Source organism: Pezoporus occidentalis, unplaced genomic scaffold (assembly GCF_034315485.1).
Source record: "Pezoporus occidentalis ecotype Australia unplaced genomic scaffold, CSIRO_AGI_Poc_V1 ctg52, whole genome shotgun sequence".
Taxonomy (NCBI): Eukaryota; Metazoa; Chordata; class Aves; order Psittaciformes; family Psittacidae; genus Pezoporus; species Pezoporus occidentalis.
The window spans coordinates 1641625-1656679 of NW_026915858.1; the positions used below are offsets into that span (position 1 = coordinate 1641625).

The 15055-nt window shown below is 35.4% G+C and overlaps 1 protein-coding gene across 2 annotated transcripts in view; it reads right to left on the reverse strand.

Moving 5' to 3' along the window:
• The window catches only part of FMN2 (formin 2), a 161181-nt gene that overhangs the window by 22214 nt on the left and 123912 nt on the right, over positions 1–15055 (reverse strand). For both annotated transcript variants that reach the window (XM_062637367.1, XM_062637366.1), the window contains one exon: positions 10574–10625. In XM_062637367.1, coding sequence (XP_062493351.1) covers positions 10574–10625 — 52 coding nt within the window. The remainder of the gene's footprint in view (positions 1–10573; positions 10626–15055) is intronic.

Below are 15055 nucleotides of genomic sequence, written 5' to 3' on the forward strand. Positions count from 1 at the left end.
CATACAATTCTTATTTTACAAAGAGGAAAAGGCTCTGTACGTATTTTGTCTGTGTTTTCAAACTCTGAAAGCATTAACGAGAGTTAGTCTTAAGATAGAATACAAAACACTTTATTAAGGTCACACAAAATTATATAAAATGAAACAGAACCAAACTCCTGGTTATTGTGATAGCAGAGAGCTGTGAGCAAACTTAACACGCTCAGTATCTTAAGAAGTCTCTCATTTTTTATTGGCATATTCTGTTGAGATCCTCTCTGCACCAGAAGTTTACATCACTTCACCCTTTTTTTTCTCTTTTTTTTTTGTCAATATCATTGCCTCTCCTCAGTGCTGTCCCTTGTCCTGCATAATTAGAAGAAATATAAAAATAAACATAGGCTCATCCAAAATACCCAGTGCTTAAATGTTGGAATGTTGGTAAGAAATTTCTTGTGGTCCTCCCCCCCCTCCCCCTCTTTTTTTTTTTTTAGGGAAAAAAGTATCTTTCTTATGTTAAAGAGAAAGTTGAGATAACATGCCAGTTTAAGCCAGCTGCCAGAATCATTAATCTCTTCTTTCACTTGCCAATTTAGATTGTGTAACTGTGGATTTTGTAACATTGTTCCTTAGAAAACAAAGGTCTCAAGAGATTTTTTTCTTTCCTCTAAAAAATGCAATGTTTTGAATCCTAAATCATCTCCCTCAACTCTAGTCTCTTGCCTCCTATAAACTCATATTAAACAGAGAAGTGTTTTATTGCTCCAACTAGATTAAAATTAACAACTTCGAGAAAAACAAAAAAAAAAAAACCAAAACCAAAAAAAACCCACCTCCACCGCCCCACCCCCCCCCAAAAAAAAACAACCAACCAACCAAAAAAATCTTCTACCTTTGTGCTACCATTTTTCCCCCCACAACAAAAGCCCAACAAGCAGCATCCAATGTGAAGAATAGGAAATTCTGTTTTGACAAGCCAATCTGCCTTTTTCATAAGGAATTTTATTGTATCCCCCTAACACTAGAATTATTTACAGCTTTCGCATTCATCAACAATGATCAATCAGCTGCGCACATCGATTAGAGCCCGTAAGTGAAGCACAGCACACACTGTGACACAGACTGTTGAATTCAGTAGGTATTGCAAATACAACCTTGCACTTAAAACAAGTATTTTAGGAAAACAAAAAATTTTTAGAGGACTGATGAACTCATGGAGTTAACAATTAATAAAACCTTCACATATTAGATTGCCATTTCAAGCTCAGCTCATACTATTATTCCAGATCCTTGTACTTACATCATTCAATAGGTGAGTATTGCTTTAGCCCTGTCCTTCAGGAACAAAGTCCCTCATAATAGAGGTAGCAAAATAATATGGCCATAACTAACTTATAGTGTTGTTGGAAGGTGAATTTGAGCACTGAGATTTTCACAGTCTATTTTAAACATTAATTTTATCAGGTCCAGTCTAAGGTACATTGGTTGGGAAAAATGAAGAAATTTGCCAGATCACTTCTTGTTGCTTGTACCTTCTGGAAACCTGAAGTTATCAGGGATCACAGTTAACAATACCTCTTAAAAGCATTCTTCAAGATTTTCCTTCTTTGGTTGTATGATTTATTTTTTCTTATTCTCATTCTTCTCTAAACCACTAGGCTACAACTAGGGTCCTCTATATGTATGGTTTGGGTTGGATTTTTTTTAAACACTATGATGTAAGCAATTGCTCTGCTGATGTAACAATGCCATCTTCTATCTGAGGCAGTATCGGATTAGGCGCTAACTTGGCAGACAGAACTTTTCTAATAATGATTCAAAAAAAAAAAAAGTATTTAAAAAGCCTCCACAGGAAGTGGAGGTTAGAGGTATCTTTGCTACTTTGTTGTATCATGTACAAAGTATTTGTCAGCCATAGCTCACCTAGGAACTGGGGTTTATGTGAAGCCCAATGCTGTTATGCACCTTTAAAGGTTATGTCTCTGTTCAAGAGTATTATTGAGAATAAAATATGAATTGAGATACTGCACTAGAAACAGCTAACCTTGTGGGTTTTTTTGTCTCTGACAATTGTATTCTAACAGGTCACACACAAAAAACAGCAAGCATTGTTTAGCATGACTCTTCTAATGCATTTTTGATTTGAATGTGCTTTCTCCTGTCATTTTATATTGACAGTTTTAAACAGGTTCAAACTTTGTCTCAAAAATTTGGCTTGAGATAATTCCAATTCCATAGATGCAATCCACTGTAATCTGCATACTTTGCATGAAGACATAGGTTCTCTTTCTCAGCGTTTAATATTTTTAACTTTATTTTAGTGTGTATCATGCCAAGGTATGCCAGCTAAGCTATTATGTAGACACATGGATAGCTCTGTACTAAACTGGGCATACACAATATGAGCATGCATAAAACAATGTCATGTAATTGTGTGTACTGGAAAGTCAGATCCAGTAACATATCCTAGAGAAAACTATTTTTCTCTCTTGAAAAGACTAATATATGAGTTTCAAACATATTAAATAACCCTTGGCCAGCTGAGCTTTAAGAAATAATAAGGTGCCAGTAGACACAGAATACAGTGATAGAATGAATTTCAACAGCAGTGATCCGACACACAAGCTGCTCATCTCAGTGATGTTAGAAACAGCTAAATGTGTCACGTTAAAGCCCAAGCTGTCTCCAGACGTTTCTATTAACACACTTCATCTTCACTGTCTAGTGCAATGGAGGCTTTTTGAGCAATCATTATTACTTAAAGTGGTTATATTATATATGTAGTATAATCGTTGTGCACTGACTTTTGTGTTAGAAGTTTTATTATGCTTTTTTTGAGTTATTGATTTCAATCTCAGCCTTGTACTCTGCCTACTCCCATGGTATAGCTCACTTTTATAACTGAAATTCATGCAGGGTCAAGGTCAGTTATCTAACAAAATAAGAAGTAATTTGCCATAAATCTAGAGGAGTTTAATTATATATCTAGACAAAAAACACACAAATGCTTTACCAGATTTCAGGTATATAAAATATTAACCCACACTCTAAGAATATAACCCATCATAGATTAAATTTTATACATGTTCATTTACAAAAACACACTCCAGAAATAACAGGTGAAATGAATCTACAGGTCTGATGGGGAGTATTGTCATATGTTCGTCCTATTTTTGTGCTCAAGTCAAACTTAGATTTCAGTTTCTATTAATTGAAAATTATAGCATAAAAAAATGCTCTGAAATACTTGAGTATCACAGAATCTGCTAGTATTGTAAATGTTTTGTGGTGCAGTTTCTCCTTAACCCTTCAGGATTGCTCTGAAGAGCATTTTAATTCAGTGTACAAGAGCAAGAGCTCTCCCGTTAACATTCACGAACACAGGATTTCCTAATATCATCAAAAGCCAACAAACTATGAACGGAAGAAATCTAGCCTCTGGGAAGACAGAAATATTCACAGGGGTTTCATATTCTTAGAATCAATTTCAACATAATCCCATGAAAGTTTAGGTTCAACATCTAGGTTGATGAAGCGTCAGACTGAAAAGGCTTTTACACGCATTTTTCAAACATTAGGCAATTATGACTAAACTCCCAATTTATCCCAATATATTTTCTTCATAGAGTGACAGTTATCTTTGTTTAGATGAGTAGAGAAAAATGGGTAGCATTTTCTATAAGGATCAAGTTTAAATGAAGACATGGCAGCCATCGGAATTAATGAAATAATTGCAATAAATAAGCGTATCACTCTGGATATGCAAATCACCAATATTCACGCATCCAAGCAAACCATGCTCCTTTGGTTTAAGAACAGTCTCATGTGTGGAAGAGCTCTTCCCATGCCTTCCAAGGACTACACAAAGGCTTCATGGTGTTTCAGGTCTGGAGCGCCCGCTGCCCTAGTTATTTTCTTTGGCATGGAGAAGGTACTTTTACCTCCTCAACAGACTGATGAAGATAGAACCACCTTTCAGGCATCAGTTAAGAAAAGAAGTGGGTGCAGGTTCTCCCATGAAAAGCATTCATTTAAGACAGTGCAGAAGGGATCTAACATGTTAATAAAGACAAGAAACAAGACAACAAGGCTGAGGAACAAACTGAGCAAGAGTAAAGAGGCAAAACTTTTTTAGCTAGTCACATAATCTCCACATATAAGCACATTGGGGTTTCAGCAGTAGCCTGAGGCAAACCCTATGCTGTGGAAGGGCTGATGGCTGACGGCAGCCTTCCATCAGCTGGCAATGATTACTGCAGGAATGACCTGTATTGTACAAGTTATTACTGGATAGTTCCCAGATGAGTTAATGCAATTGTGACCTAATTAAACCACATCCCTGAAGTTGTTTTTCTATTTGCATATACATGACAATAGTAATATAATATAATAATCCTTAAAGTAAATCTTAAAATACAACAAGGAAGAAAGCAACGACTGCAGTGGCAAATCAAAGTAAAAGACTAAATGCAGAAATGTTATTCACATTTAAGTCACAGTCACTGCAAATGTGAACAATATATGGTGAGGTTCTTAGGAAACAATCTTAACTAAGCAGCTCAGGTAGACAATATGATGAAAGAAAAAACCTACTGAACATAATCAGAAACTGATTCACAAGGGAGAGGCATTGGAACTAATTACATGTATACACACACACAAGCATTTTACTTCAGCTGTAACAGCTCAAGAGGAATATGAATTTTTGAAGACTTCTCAGTGAAACCACCTGCTGGACCTAAACTGGAGGTCAAAACAATGTGCCACATTTAAAGATATTAATTTTATTAACTACATGTTTCTTCTCTTAGTTTTTTTGTTTTTGTTTTTAATCCTGAATTTAATGTTGTAGCATTATGATCAGACTCCAGTTATTTTAACTGTACTGTTATCAGGGTGTTTCTTAGCTGTACTGTTATCAGTGCTACTTAGCTGTGTAACTGTATGTGTGTCTTAAACTAATATTTTGCTCTTTTAGCGTAAGATGCAACAATATGGCCTCTACATAAACTGCAGAATAAGGTGCATAAATATGAGTTTATATTGCAGAATATTAGATCTCTGAATTGTACCTTGTCTGTTAAAAGCTCTGATACAATTTGTTCATACTAGCACTGAATGCCATTAAATGCAAACTAATTAAAAAACAATTTATTTTTAAGCAAGCAGCCCAATATCTTGAAAAGAAAATGCTCTTACGCAAAAGTTGTACAAATGCTTACAAACTTGCAGTCATTTGGCAAATATTTTCTGAAAATGCCAGTGTCTTTGTCTTCCAGGGAAAGCCAGTTACCCATATGTCAGAAGAGACTTTCTGACATAACTAAACTGCTGGCTAAGTTTCCATTACTACATATTTACAGGCCCTGATATTTTGTCAGAGGCAGGATACTAAACTAGAATTATCCAATCTGTTTAACAATCTGTAAGCTTCTTCTATACACATTTCCTCTGCTCACCAAGTATTTACTTTTTGCTGATCCAACTAATGTATACCTACAGTCTGAAATGTATTACTATGAGCATTTCAAGTCTGTATGCTGGGAGCCACACAGTGAGAAAAGAGACCTAGCAGTAAAGAACCAACAAAGGATGAATGGCCAAAGGGTAGTGAAAGATGGAGTCCAACAACATATTCTTGCCTTTCAGTTAAAAGTTTTTAACTACATACCTTTCTCCATTCTGAGCTTTTCACCACTTTATTTCAATCATTTACTCAATTTTCACTTAACTTTACAGTTCACTTTTGGAAACAATCCAAACTATTGTGTGGAGGGTAGTGAGGCAGGAAGAACATTTACTATTTTAAAGGATTACCAGACTTAGGTGCTACATTTCGAGGTGTTGCTTTTCAGCAGTGCCATTGTACCATACTGTCTGCTATTTCTCTAAGTGTCATCAACTTGTCAGGTCCTAAGCAGGTGTAAAGCGTTGTTCCTCCCCAGGTCTCATGTTCAGTGAAGGCAATGGAAGTCTGCAAAGTGTTGTGTCAGGAGTAGGGCTTTTTGCAGGGAATTTAAAGGTAAACATTTCTCTTCAAAATTAATGTAATTTGTTGCTACAGCAAAGAAAGCAACAGCATATTGCTAAATGGATTATTAAAAGTCCTGAAAACAGAAGAGGTGCCTGGGAGGCTGCACTCAGCAAGCACTTAAAAGCCTAAAAATCACTGGAATGTGCAAGTAATGGGGGCAAATTATAAAATAAACCAAATAAAAATATCCTGACATGGGAAGGTAACTATTCCATACTGAGCTACACACATCCTAAATTCCCCAGTTGATACTTGTGTCAGAAGGCAGAAAGTCCTGTGTTGAACCTTTTATAAAACAAATATATATTCATATAATGCATTGGGATTAACTAACAAACACATTAAACTATCAGATTTTTTTTTTTAAATCAGTGATGTACACAAAGCCATGATGAGGGGCAGTTGTCTATCCAGCTGTCATTAGCCATCGCAGCAGGAAAAACAGGTGAACAGTTTCACCCCAAATCCAGCCACCATTATATGGGACTGTTGTCTTAGTGACCTATGTTATCACTTCAAACAGGGTTACAGTATTTGAACTATCAGAAAGAAAAAGATCTATAGCAATTTTCAGTGCTACTGCACTGAATTTAAAATCCAGTGCTTCATTGTTTGACTGATAGACAGCAGGAAGAACTGAAGATGACTGTGTTTCAGATCTAAAGCAAACATCTCCAATTCAATTTATGAATGATTCCTGAGGTGTTATTCCAAGAAGAGACAAGTCACTGCATGTAGAGAAAAAAAAAAAAAAAGAAAAAGATAATCTTAACTATTTCAGTGGAAGAAAGATCAGTATTACAGTCTGGATTTATTTTCTTCTTGAAAAAAGATCCTAATCTGGAAGCCTTTCAATGAGATCAGAACCCAACACTGGATAAGGTATTATAAAAAAGTAATAAAGCTACATACTTTTCCTTCATAGCTATTCAGCTGAAGAGAGCTAGCAAAGCAGAGAATTCAGACCTTCACCTTCAGTGAATGCTGTTTCTAGTAATTCTAGTGAGGTTGTTCAGCTGTTATTTCTTCAGGAATGAACTGCAAGAGGAGTAACTATCTCATTTCTGATTATAAGTGGGCAAGACTATATTTCTGCTTCTGTAATTGCTTTTTATCCTACCATGGTAAACAACACATCGGCTATCATATTACTTTTGACAATAACTTTTATGCACTCCTGGTTTCTGTTTGCTGTGGATACTGTGATCAAACTATCTCATTCTAAAATTGTGTTAAGCATAACTGGGAACAACAGTGCTTATAAATTTTTCTTTAAGTAAATGAAAATCAGAAAACAGAGAATGTATTTGTTTGCTTGGTAGAAAGTGTGCTGTAACTCTAAATTTTCAAAGATGCTAAATTTTAATTATAAATTTATTTAAATGTTGTATGCCACTGTGTGAATTAATCATCCAACTATGCATCTTGGGACAGAAGACACGATATAAGATGAAACAAATTTAAAAAAAAAAATAAAAAATGAAATCAGCCACCAAACTGTGGATTCTTAAAATATAGAAGTATAGAAGCATCTCTTTCCCTCCTCCTCTCCCTCTCCTGTTTTACTTCTTTCCTCTCCCCCTAAACCTGTGTTTTTTACTCTCACTTGTCAAGTATTTCACAGTTTCTCAAGTATTTAACAATGAGGATCTAATTGGAAAGTGCCAGGTTCTTTTTTGTTACACTTTATCAATATTGTTCAGGGAATGATGTAATTGTTTGGGGTTTGGTGAAGACATTCCATGTCACTTCAGTGTTAATACCAGGCTGGAGCCTTCCTTGTCTGCCTGTGTAAGCTAGATAAACACAGACCTGTATGCTTTCTTCTCATCTCAGGATACTTACTCAGAGAGATCTTGGAACATATGCCTATTGTGAGCTAAACATTTCACTTTTCATTTTATCCATGTGCCAGAAATCCATTCCTTGGATAAACACTTTACATACTGACACTCTTAAAGTCACTAAACACGATAAATAAAGAGAGAATACATCATTTCAAAACCGATTAAACATTTTCTCATTTGTGACAAATGAACAGCTATACACTGTATGGAGTCCCTGGAGCAGACATTCCATTTTCTTTGTCTTTATTTTGTGTGGAAGATTAACTTTCCATTTCAGCTCCTCTATTGCACAATTGAGCTTTTCTAAAATACACATTGCTGCATTTTCCCAAATCATTATTCATTTTAGAAACATTTTTGTTGTTACTGCTGCAAGAGCTTTCCTTTCAGACTTTTGTATTTTTATAGAGATATCAGCTTTAATATTTTGTGGAAAAAGAAAAAAAGAGGTAGTTTCCCCTGAAAGCTAAAGTAATACTATCATGAGGTAGACCTGAACTTATACATGGGTTGAAGTTATCCACTTCAAAAAGGAAAACCCAAGCGCATTAATCACATTAATTTTGCTCCATCTAACCCATCACATTTCCTTTCACTACTTGCTTGTCTAGTTATCCTATGCATTGCTGTTCTACCTATGATTAACCAAATGTAACTAATCTTTTATTTAGCTTTTTAAACTCTCATCATTTTCACCCACCCCCTGCCAAACAAGTTCCCAAGCATTTTATTTCTAAGCCCAATTAAAGATCTTAATCAAATAAATACACATACCAAAACTATACAATGAAGCTGTTTTCAATATTGTAACAAATGCCATTAATCTGGATTGATAATTTCAGGAAAGGTGGAAAGAAGAAAGAAAGAGCTATGTAGCCTAATAGTAACACAGAAATAGTAAAATACAGAAATAGTAAAACAGAACTTCGCACTAATGTTGTCTTAGCATAATTCCTCATGTGCTCCATAAAAGGTTTTGCATGGGATGTTACTCTTGCTAGATATTCACAGTAAGGAGGAACAACAAAGCTGAATTTTCTTTGACAAACTACTACGGCAAAGGAGCTGCTGTGCTCAGCATAGGGGGACAAGAAAGAATTAGGACAAGTCAGAAGAAGCAGACCAAGCTGAATGAGAATGCAGGGAGCAGTTTGCTTTCTTCCACACATTGTAGATGCTAGATATACCAAGAGGAAGTTTTTGATATGATGGCTCCAGTGCAGTTGGGTTAAAAAATAAGAATGGAGAGTGAATTAGACACCAGAAGACAGTGAAAAGTTGCAAGACTTCTAAATAATCTGCAGATTCCCATTGTCCTTAGTTACCAGTCAGTTTTGGACATGTAGGCTAATCCATTTTCCACAGACAAAAGTTTCCTTAAAAGAGCAGTCAGAGATCACAAAAATATCTTTCCTAACTGCAGTTTCTTCTCTCAAAGTTTTGTTGTGAAACAGATTTTTAAGGATAAGACTTCCGTAACTCCACAGTTAAAGAAACCTAAGAAATGTCAGGAATGCCTTTCATATACTTGAGCAAGAGGTATGACATTAAGCCAAAGAAATACTCCCTTTGTTCCATTTTTTCTGTCATGACCCTGCATCACCAATGTACCACTCAAGGACCTAACGTCTCTTTACAAGTAACATGGAGGTTCTTGTGGCATAGGAACAGCTACTCTCCCCTTGGCTTCCTTTCAGGTACTATCTTTAGTACATGGCCAAAGGGAATACAGACAAAATGTTGTTCTATACCATGACAGACATCAACTGCATTGTGGCATTACAGCAGGTAGCAAATTTGGGCATCAGGGCCAAAGCATGGCTAATGAACTATAGTAGAAACTGGAACCTTTTATAGCGGTATATTTTACAGGAATTCTATTGAGGGACTTATCAGACTTGGGCATATATAAAGATTATATTCATTAGCATATATTCAGTGACAGTTGTATCTAGTAGAAAAAGAGAATGTTATTTTTGATGAAAAGAAAACAAATGCAGACTGTCAGTTTCACTAAATCTGGACTAAAAATGGTGCATGTTATGTTTAGGTCTTCTGCTGCGACAGATAAAAATCTGTCCCATTTAAACACTGTTTCTGGAGAACACTGCAAAAATCAGAAGAAACCACAAGTTGTGGAATGCAGTGAAGTTCCCAATTTTGAAAACTCTCCCAACTGCACACATCTGTAATGACATTTAATGAGGTATTTTGCTTTTTGCCACAAAAGAAATATTTGAAGATCTAACAGCAATTCTACAAAGGAAGTCACATTAAATTATACAAACCTTTAGTATATTAAAAACCAGATTATTTTGAAGCATTTTATAAGCGCAGAAAGCGGTACCTAATGAATAGTTGTATAGGAAATGCTATGTGTGTCTCAAATTATCACAATTCTGCTGTAGTATGAACAGTTTTCTCTCATTCCAAATAGTATATTCTGAATTTATTCTTATGTAAGGCACATGCATTTTCCAAAAGACAGAAGTCATGTGCAATATTTCTCTAAAGGTAGTCTGCATGCCTATATTCCTCCAATTTCTTTTTTCCTAATTATCACATTCAAATTGACAAATAAATAAATATCATTTGGATTTTTGAGTGCATTTCTTTCACTATTCAAAAATATAGTAATGCTGTCTGCCAAGACAGCAACATCTACCAAAACATACTTTTCAAAGAAAGGTTTTACTACATTGTTCTTTCTTACCTTTTATGCGCTTCTGTCAGTGACTTTTCTTCATTTTCTTGGTCTGTTTTAGCTGTAAAAATACAATCAAAGAATTAACTACAAGGCAAAAGATAATTTTGTTTCAAGGTAGTGTTCCTGGTAAATATTGAATGTAAAAAGTGAATAGAAACCACACAAGTATATACTCATGTGCATCAGTTCTGAAAGAAAAAAATCCCACTGCCAACATCAACAAAACATAAACAAAACTACATGAATTTTTATAGCATATCCCCATTAAGAAAAAAGACAAAAACCAACCAAAAACCCCAACAAAAAAAAAAAACACAACAGAAAACTCTAAACAAGTTTTGAAAACCAAAAGAAGATCTCACAGTAATATAAACAACAACCAAGTAATGAAAGCGATTTAAAAGCAGGTCTTAAAAAATGATTGTGAAAACTTAACAAATACAGGAACTGGTCTACCAAGAAAAGCTGAGTGAAGATCAGGAAAGATTCAGCTTTTCTAAAAATTGTTTGATAGTTACAAATAAACCTCTCTTCCTTCTCCCTGCATTCACCATCTCTCTACACACACATCAGTTAGTGAAGCCTTACAGATACAGTGAGCCCATGTCGAAAACATGACTGCTTTTATATAAAGGAAATTAATATTTGGTGATTGAAGTACAAAACTGTCATTGATCTATTTAACATGTGTTCACTCATATTTTATTTTGTACCTATTTTACTTAGGTGGGTATTCTGATGAACAAAGTCTGTAAGAACACGCATATTAACTTAGGCATCACCAGTGTGCAAATAGATAGTACAAACTGCTCTGTGCATGTGGGCTTAGCTGAGATTTACACTTATATACTCATTCAGGTTGCACAACTTAAATCCCAGTTAAAATTTGCGTACTTCAGCCAAAAGCTTTTTAGTTTGGAACTTGTCCCTGCTTTTCATTCTGCTGGACTACTGGCTTGTTAATTTGCTAGGAGTTTTAGGACTCCCAAAAATCAGTGGGGTTTGGGATATGAAGAGATTCTGAACTGTTCTGGAATCAAGTGTCAGTGGTACAGAATTCATATTGAAATCGAAAAACAGAAGAAAAACCTTAAATCTATTTTTTTATTTCACTTTCCCTACATAGTTCTACAACAATAATTAATTAAAATTATTTTTCTACATTTTAGACACACAACCTTTGAAAAAGGAAATCCTGATTTTACACTTGGCAAAAATGAGGAAAACAGTGGAATTACCAGGGATCAAAAATAGCCACTATTTTCTGTTACAATATTTCATCCAACAGCACTTTTAAAACCATACACTAACACTAAAATAGATACTCAAAATCTATAGCAAATGGAATTTCCATATTCTTTCCCCAATAAGAACAAGGATCAGAGCTGTGCCTGGTGCTTCAGATTCTCTTTATTAGTAGTATTGTAGTCTGCTGAGCAGGGTGAGCAGTGCCTGAATGTTTACAGCAGCAGATATTGTATCTACTAACCATAACGTGAAGACTCAGGCTCCATCACTGTTATACTGAAAGTGAAATAATTCTAGCAAACCACAGAAAACTTAAGGGAGAGCTGGGTAAATGTTCTCAGGGAAATTCAAGAGCACGTGAAGCCTGCCTGATTACAGGTTTCAATACCGACTTGAAACTCAGCCCAGATTCTTCAAAAGGTTTGTGAAGGCTCACAATCTTTTTGAGTGAACTTCAGCCCAGTGTTGAGTGAATCTCAGCTGACTTAGAATTTTTCTTTGAAAGCCTTGCCTTACTTTGGATATGAAACCAGGTGAAACCTGGCAGCTTTGACAGAATTCCATTAATTTATTCTTTTTCTCTTCATACCTCAATTCTGAAAGTCAAGGTATGACTTATAAATCCATATGGTTTAAGAGAGAAGAAACTGCATGCAAGCTCCCTGGCAGAAGGGAGATCCAATATCTAATTCTGCATTAACACTTTCACTAAGTGTCTGCAGACACAACTTTTAAAATAAATAATTCTGTTCTTGAAAAATGCAATTTTGACCCCTTGCAATTAAACAATGCTTGGAAATAGAGGCTAGCATGTTCCAGCATAGGACAGTCTTTTAGTACCTACATTATATTCATAGCATATAATTCTTTTTGTAATTTCCCGAATTGATGGGATATAACACCACCTAAGCTGTCTAGTTTTCTGGTTTTGTTTTGATTTTTTTTTTTCTTATTTATTTCAACTGTTCTGCACCTGCTTACAAACATTTACCTACCAACAAGGAGTAAATATTCACAATTTACTTTTGAAAGAGTGCAAGTTTTCTTTCAATTAAAAAGGAAACTTACTATGGTCCAAAGAGGAACACAAAACAAAACAAAACGAACAAAACCACACCCAAAGAAGAAACAACACACCAAAACTTCTGGTATTTGTACTTTTAATCATTTCATAGATCATGGGTATTATACAACAAAAAGAATCCTGAGAATCCCTGAATAATACAGGTGCATGTAATAGCATTTTCTTAAAAAGTAATAAGCACATATGCATAAGGCAGCTAATGTAACCCACAGAAAGAGATTTCATCCTGCATCAGATCACCTATTGGCATTAAACGGTCTTGCAAGGGAAGAACTTTCCCTAACAGAGAATTCCCTTGTAGTCTGTTCCAAATATGTGATGACACTTCTAAATCTTTTGCATGTTATCAGAAGGATATTATTCAAGTATAAATCTGATTTGCAATCCATTTGCTGTCTCATTTTTCTAGACATAAAAAGTTAAAGAACAGTATGAAAACTATTCTGCTTTCACAAGATGACAGGTGGCACCAATGAAAGAAGAAAATATGGTGTGTACACACAGGGATCTATCTCTCTTCAAAGAAAATATTCAGATAACTGCAGTCCATAGTAAACATCTGAAAGCTGTAGACAATGGCTTGTCAAAGACATGCATTGAGATTTATCCAGCAAGGGAAGAAAGCTTCCTGTTATCAAAACCATGGAATTCCTACTATTACCTGGTTACAATGGAATAAGTATTAAGCATTGAAGCAGGGGATAAGTAATAAACGTTGAAGCAGCTGGAGGTTCCTATAACTTTTGGAACTGACCAGTAATAGGATCACTTGATATTAGTGGTTACTTGCATTTGGCTCTTAATCACCCCATTGATAAAATGCTTTCAACCCATCTTTTCTGTTGGAATAGGGGAGGAAAAAAAAAAAATAAATCAGACTTATGGCAGATTTAGTTGAAGTGTCCCAGAATGAATTAGACTTTATCATTTAATTCAATATAATACATCTTTACTGTCACTTCTTCCTCCAAAACAGTTCATCGTAATTGCAAAGAGAGTACCTGAAGGGCACCGATTTGGCATTTTTCTTTCTTGGCAGCCTGTATCAATTGAGTGCTAAATAGCAGCTGCAAGGTATCCACCTTGGGAGAACAGGCTTCAAAGAAAAGTGGATTTCCTTTTACAAAAAAGAACTCCTTCAACAGGTGAAGTAAAAAGGGGAAAATCCCTAACCACACCACAGCAATCCTACTATAGCAATTGCTGATACAGGAAAACTGGACATTTCCAGGGATGCCATGTTAGCTGAGCACATATGAACACTCCATTAAGCCACTAAAACTTCTCTCTACCCTCAATAAGCAGAATTACTTCAGAATGCCTTATTGATTTTCTTTGAAAAACATCAAAAGATGTCTTGCAGTCATCCAGTAGCCGCATCTACTTTCATTTATATTCAGAATCTGACAGCTGACCCTAGCAGTGACTGTTTGCAGACTTTTCTGACAGATCATTTTCTGCTATCATACCCAGAAATACTAGCCCTTATATTTCATGTATGGCATCAGTAAGCATAGGGAAAACTTAGCTTTATGTCTCTGCCTGCATACACTCAATATATTGTAGGGCTTTATATGCAGCTTTCATAATCCTGAAGGCATATATATTTGTAAAATCTACTTGAACCATATAGTTGAAAAATAACCTCAGGTCATATTGAAAAACACTGCCTGATCAAAAAGTGGTGCTAGTGAATAGTAGCTGAGACTTTGAAAATATACCCAATATCATCTCTGGCAGACAAAAAAAAAAGACATACTTTCTTTAAAAGTGTATGGAACATCTGGTGGTTCATTTGTAATTGCTTACCCAGATCCATGAAGATCTGAGGGACATGAGGTGCCTGACAAAGGTCATGAGGATACTGGATGAACCACCACCATGAGTAAGGGCAGATAATTACACTGGTATTATTAGGGCCTAAGGTTCAAGTTTATAAGATTTCTGCCAATGCTCCTAAGAGAATTCCTCCATTCTCTTTGGTAGTATGTGTATTTTCAAATGCCCCAGAAGACACCAAAATAATACTTACAGCTATTCTTACAGTTATTTGGCAATCAGCTTACTATTCAATACTGTGGTTTTAAATACCTTGAAATACAAAAGCAGAATAAGCAAATCACTAGGATCAGCAGAAAGCTCTTGAGAAAACCCCT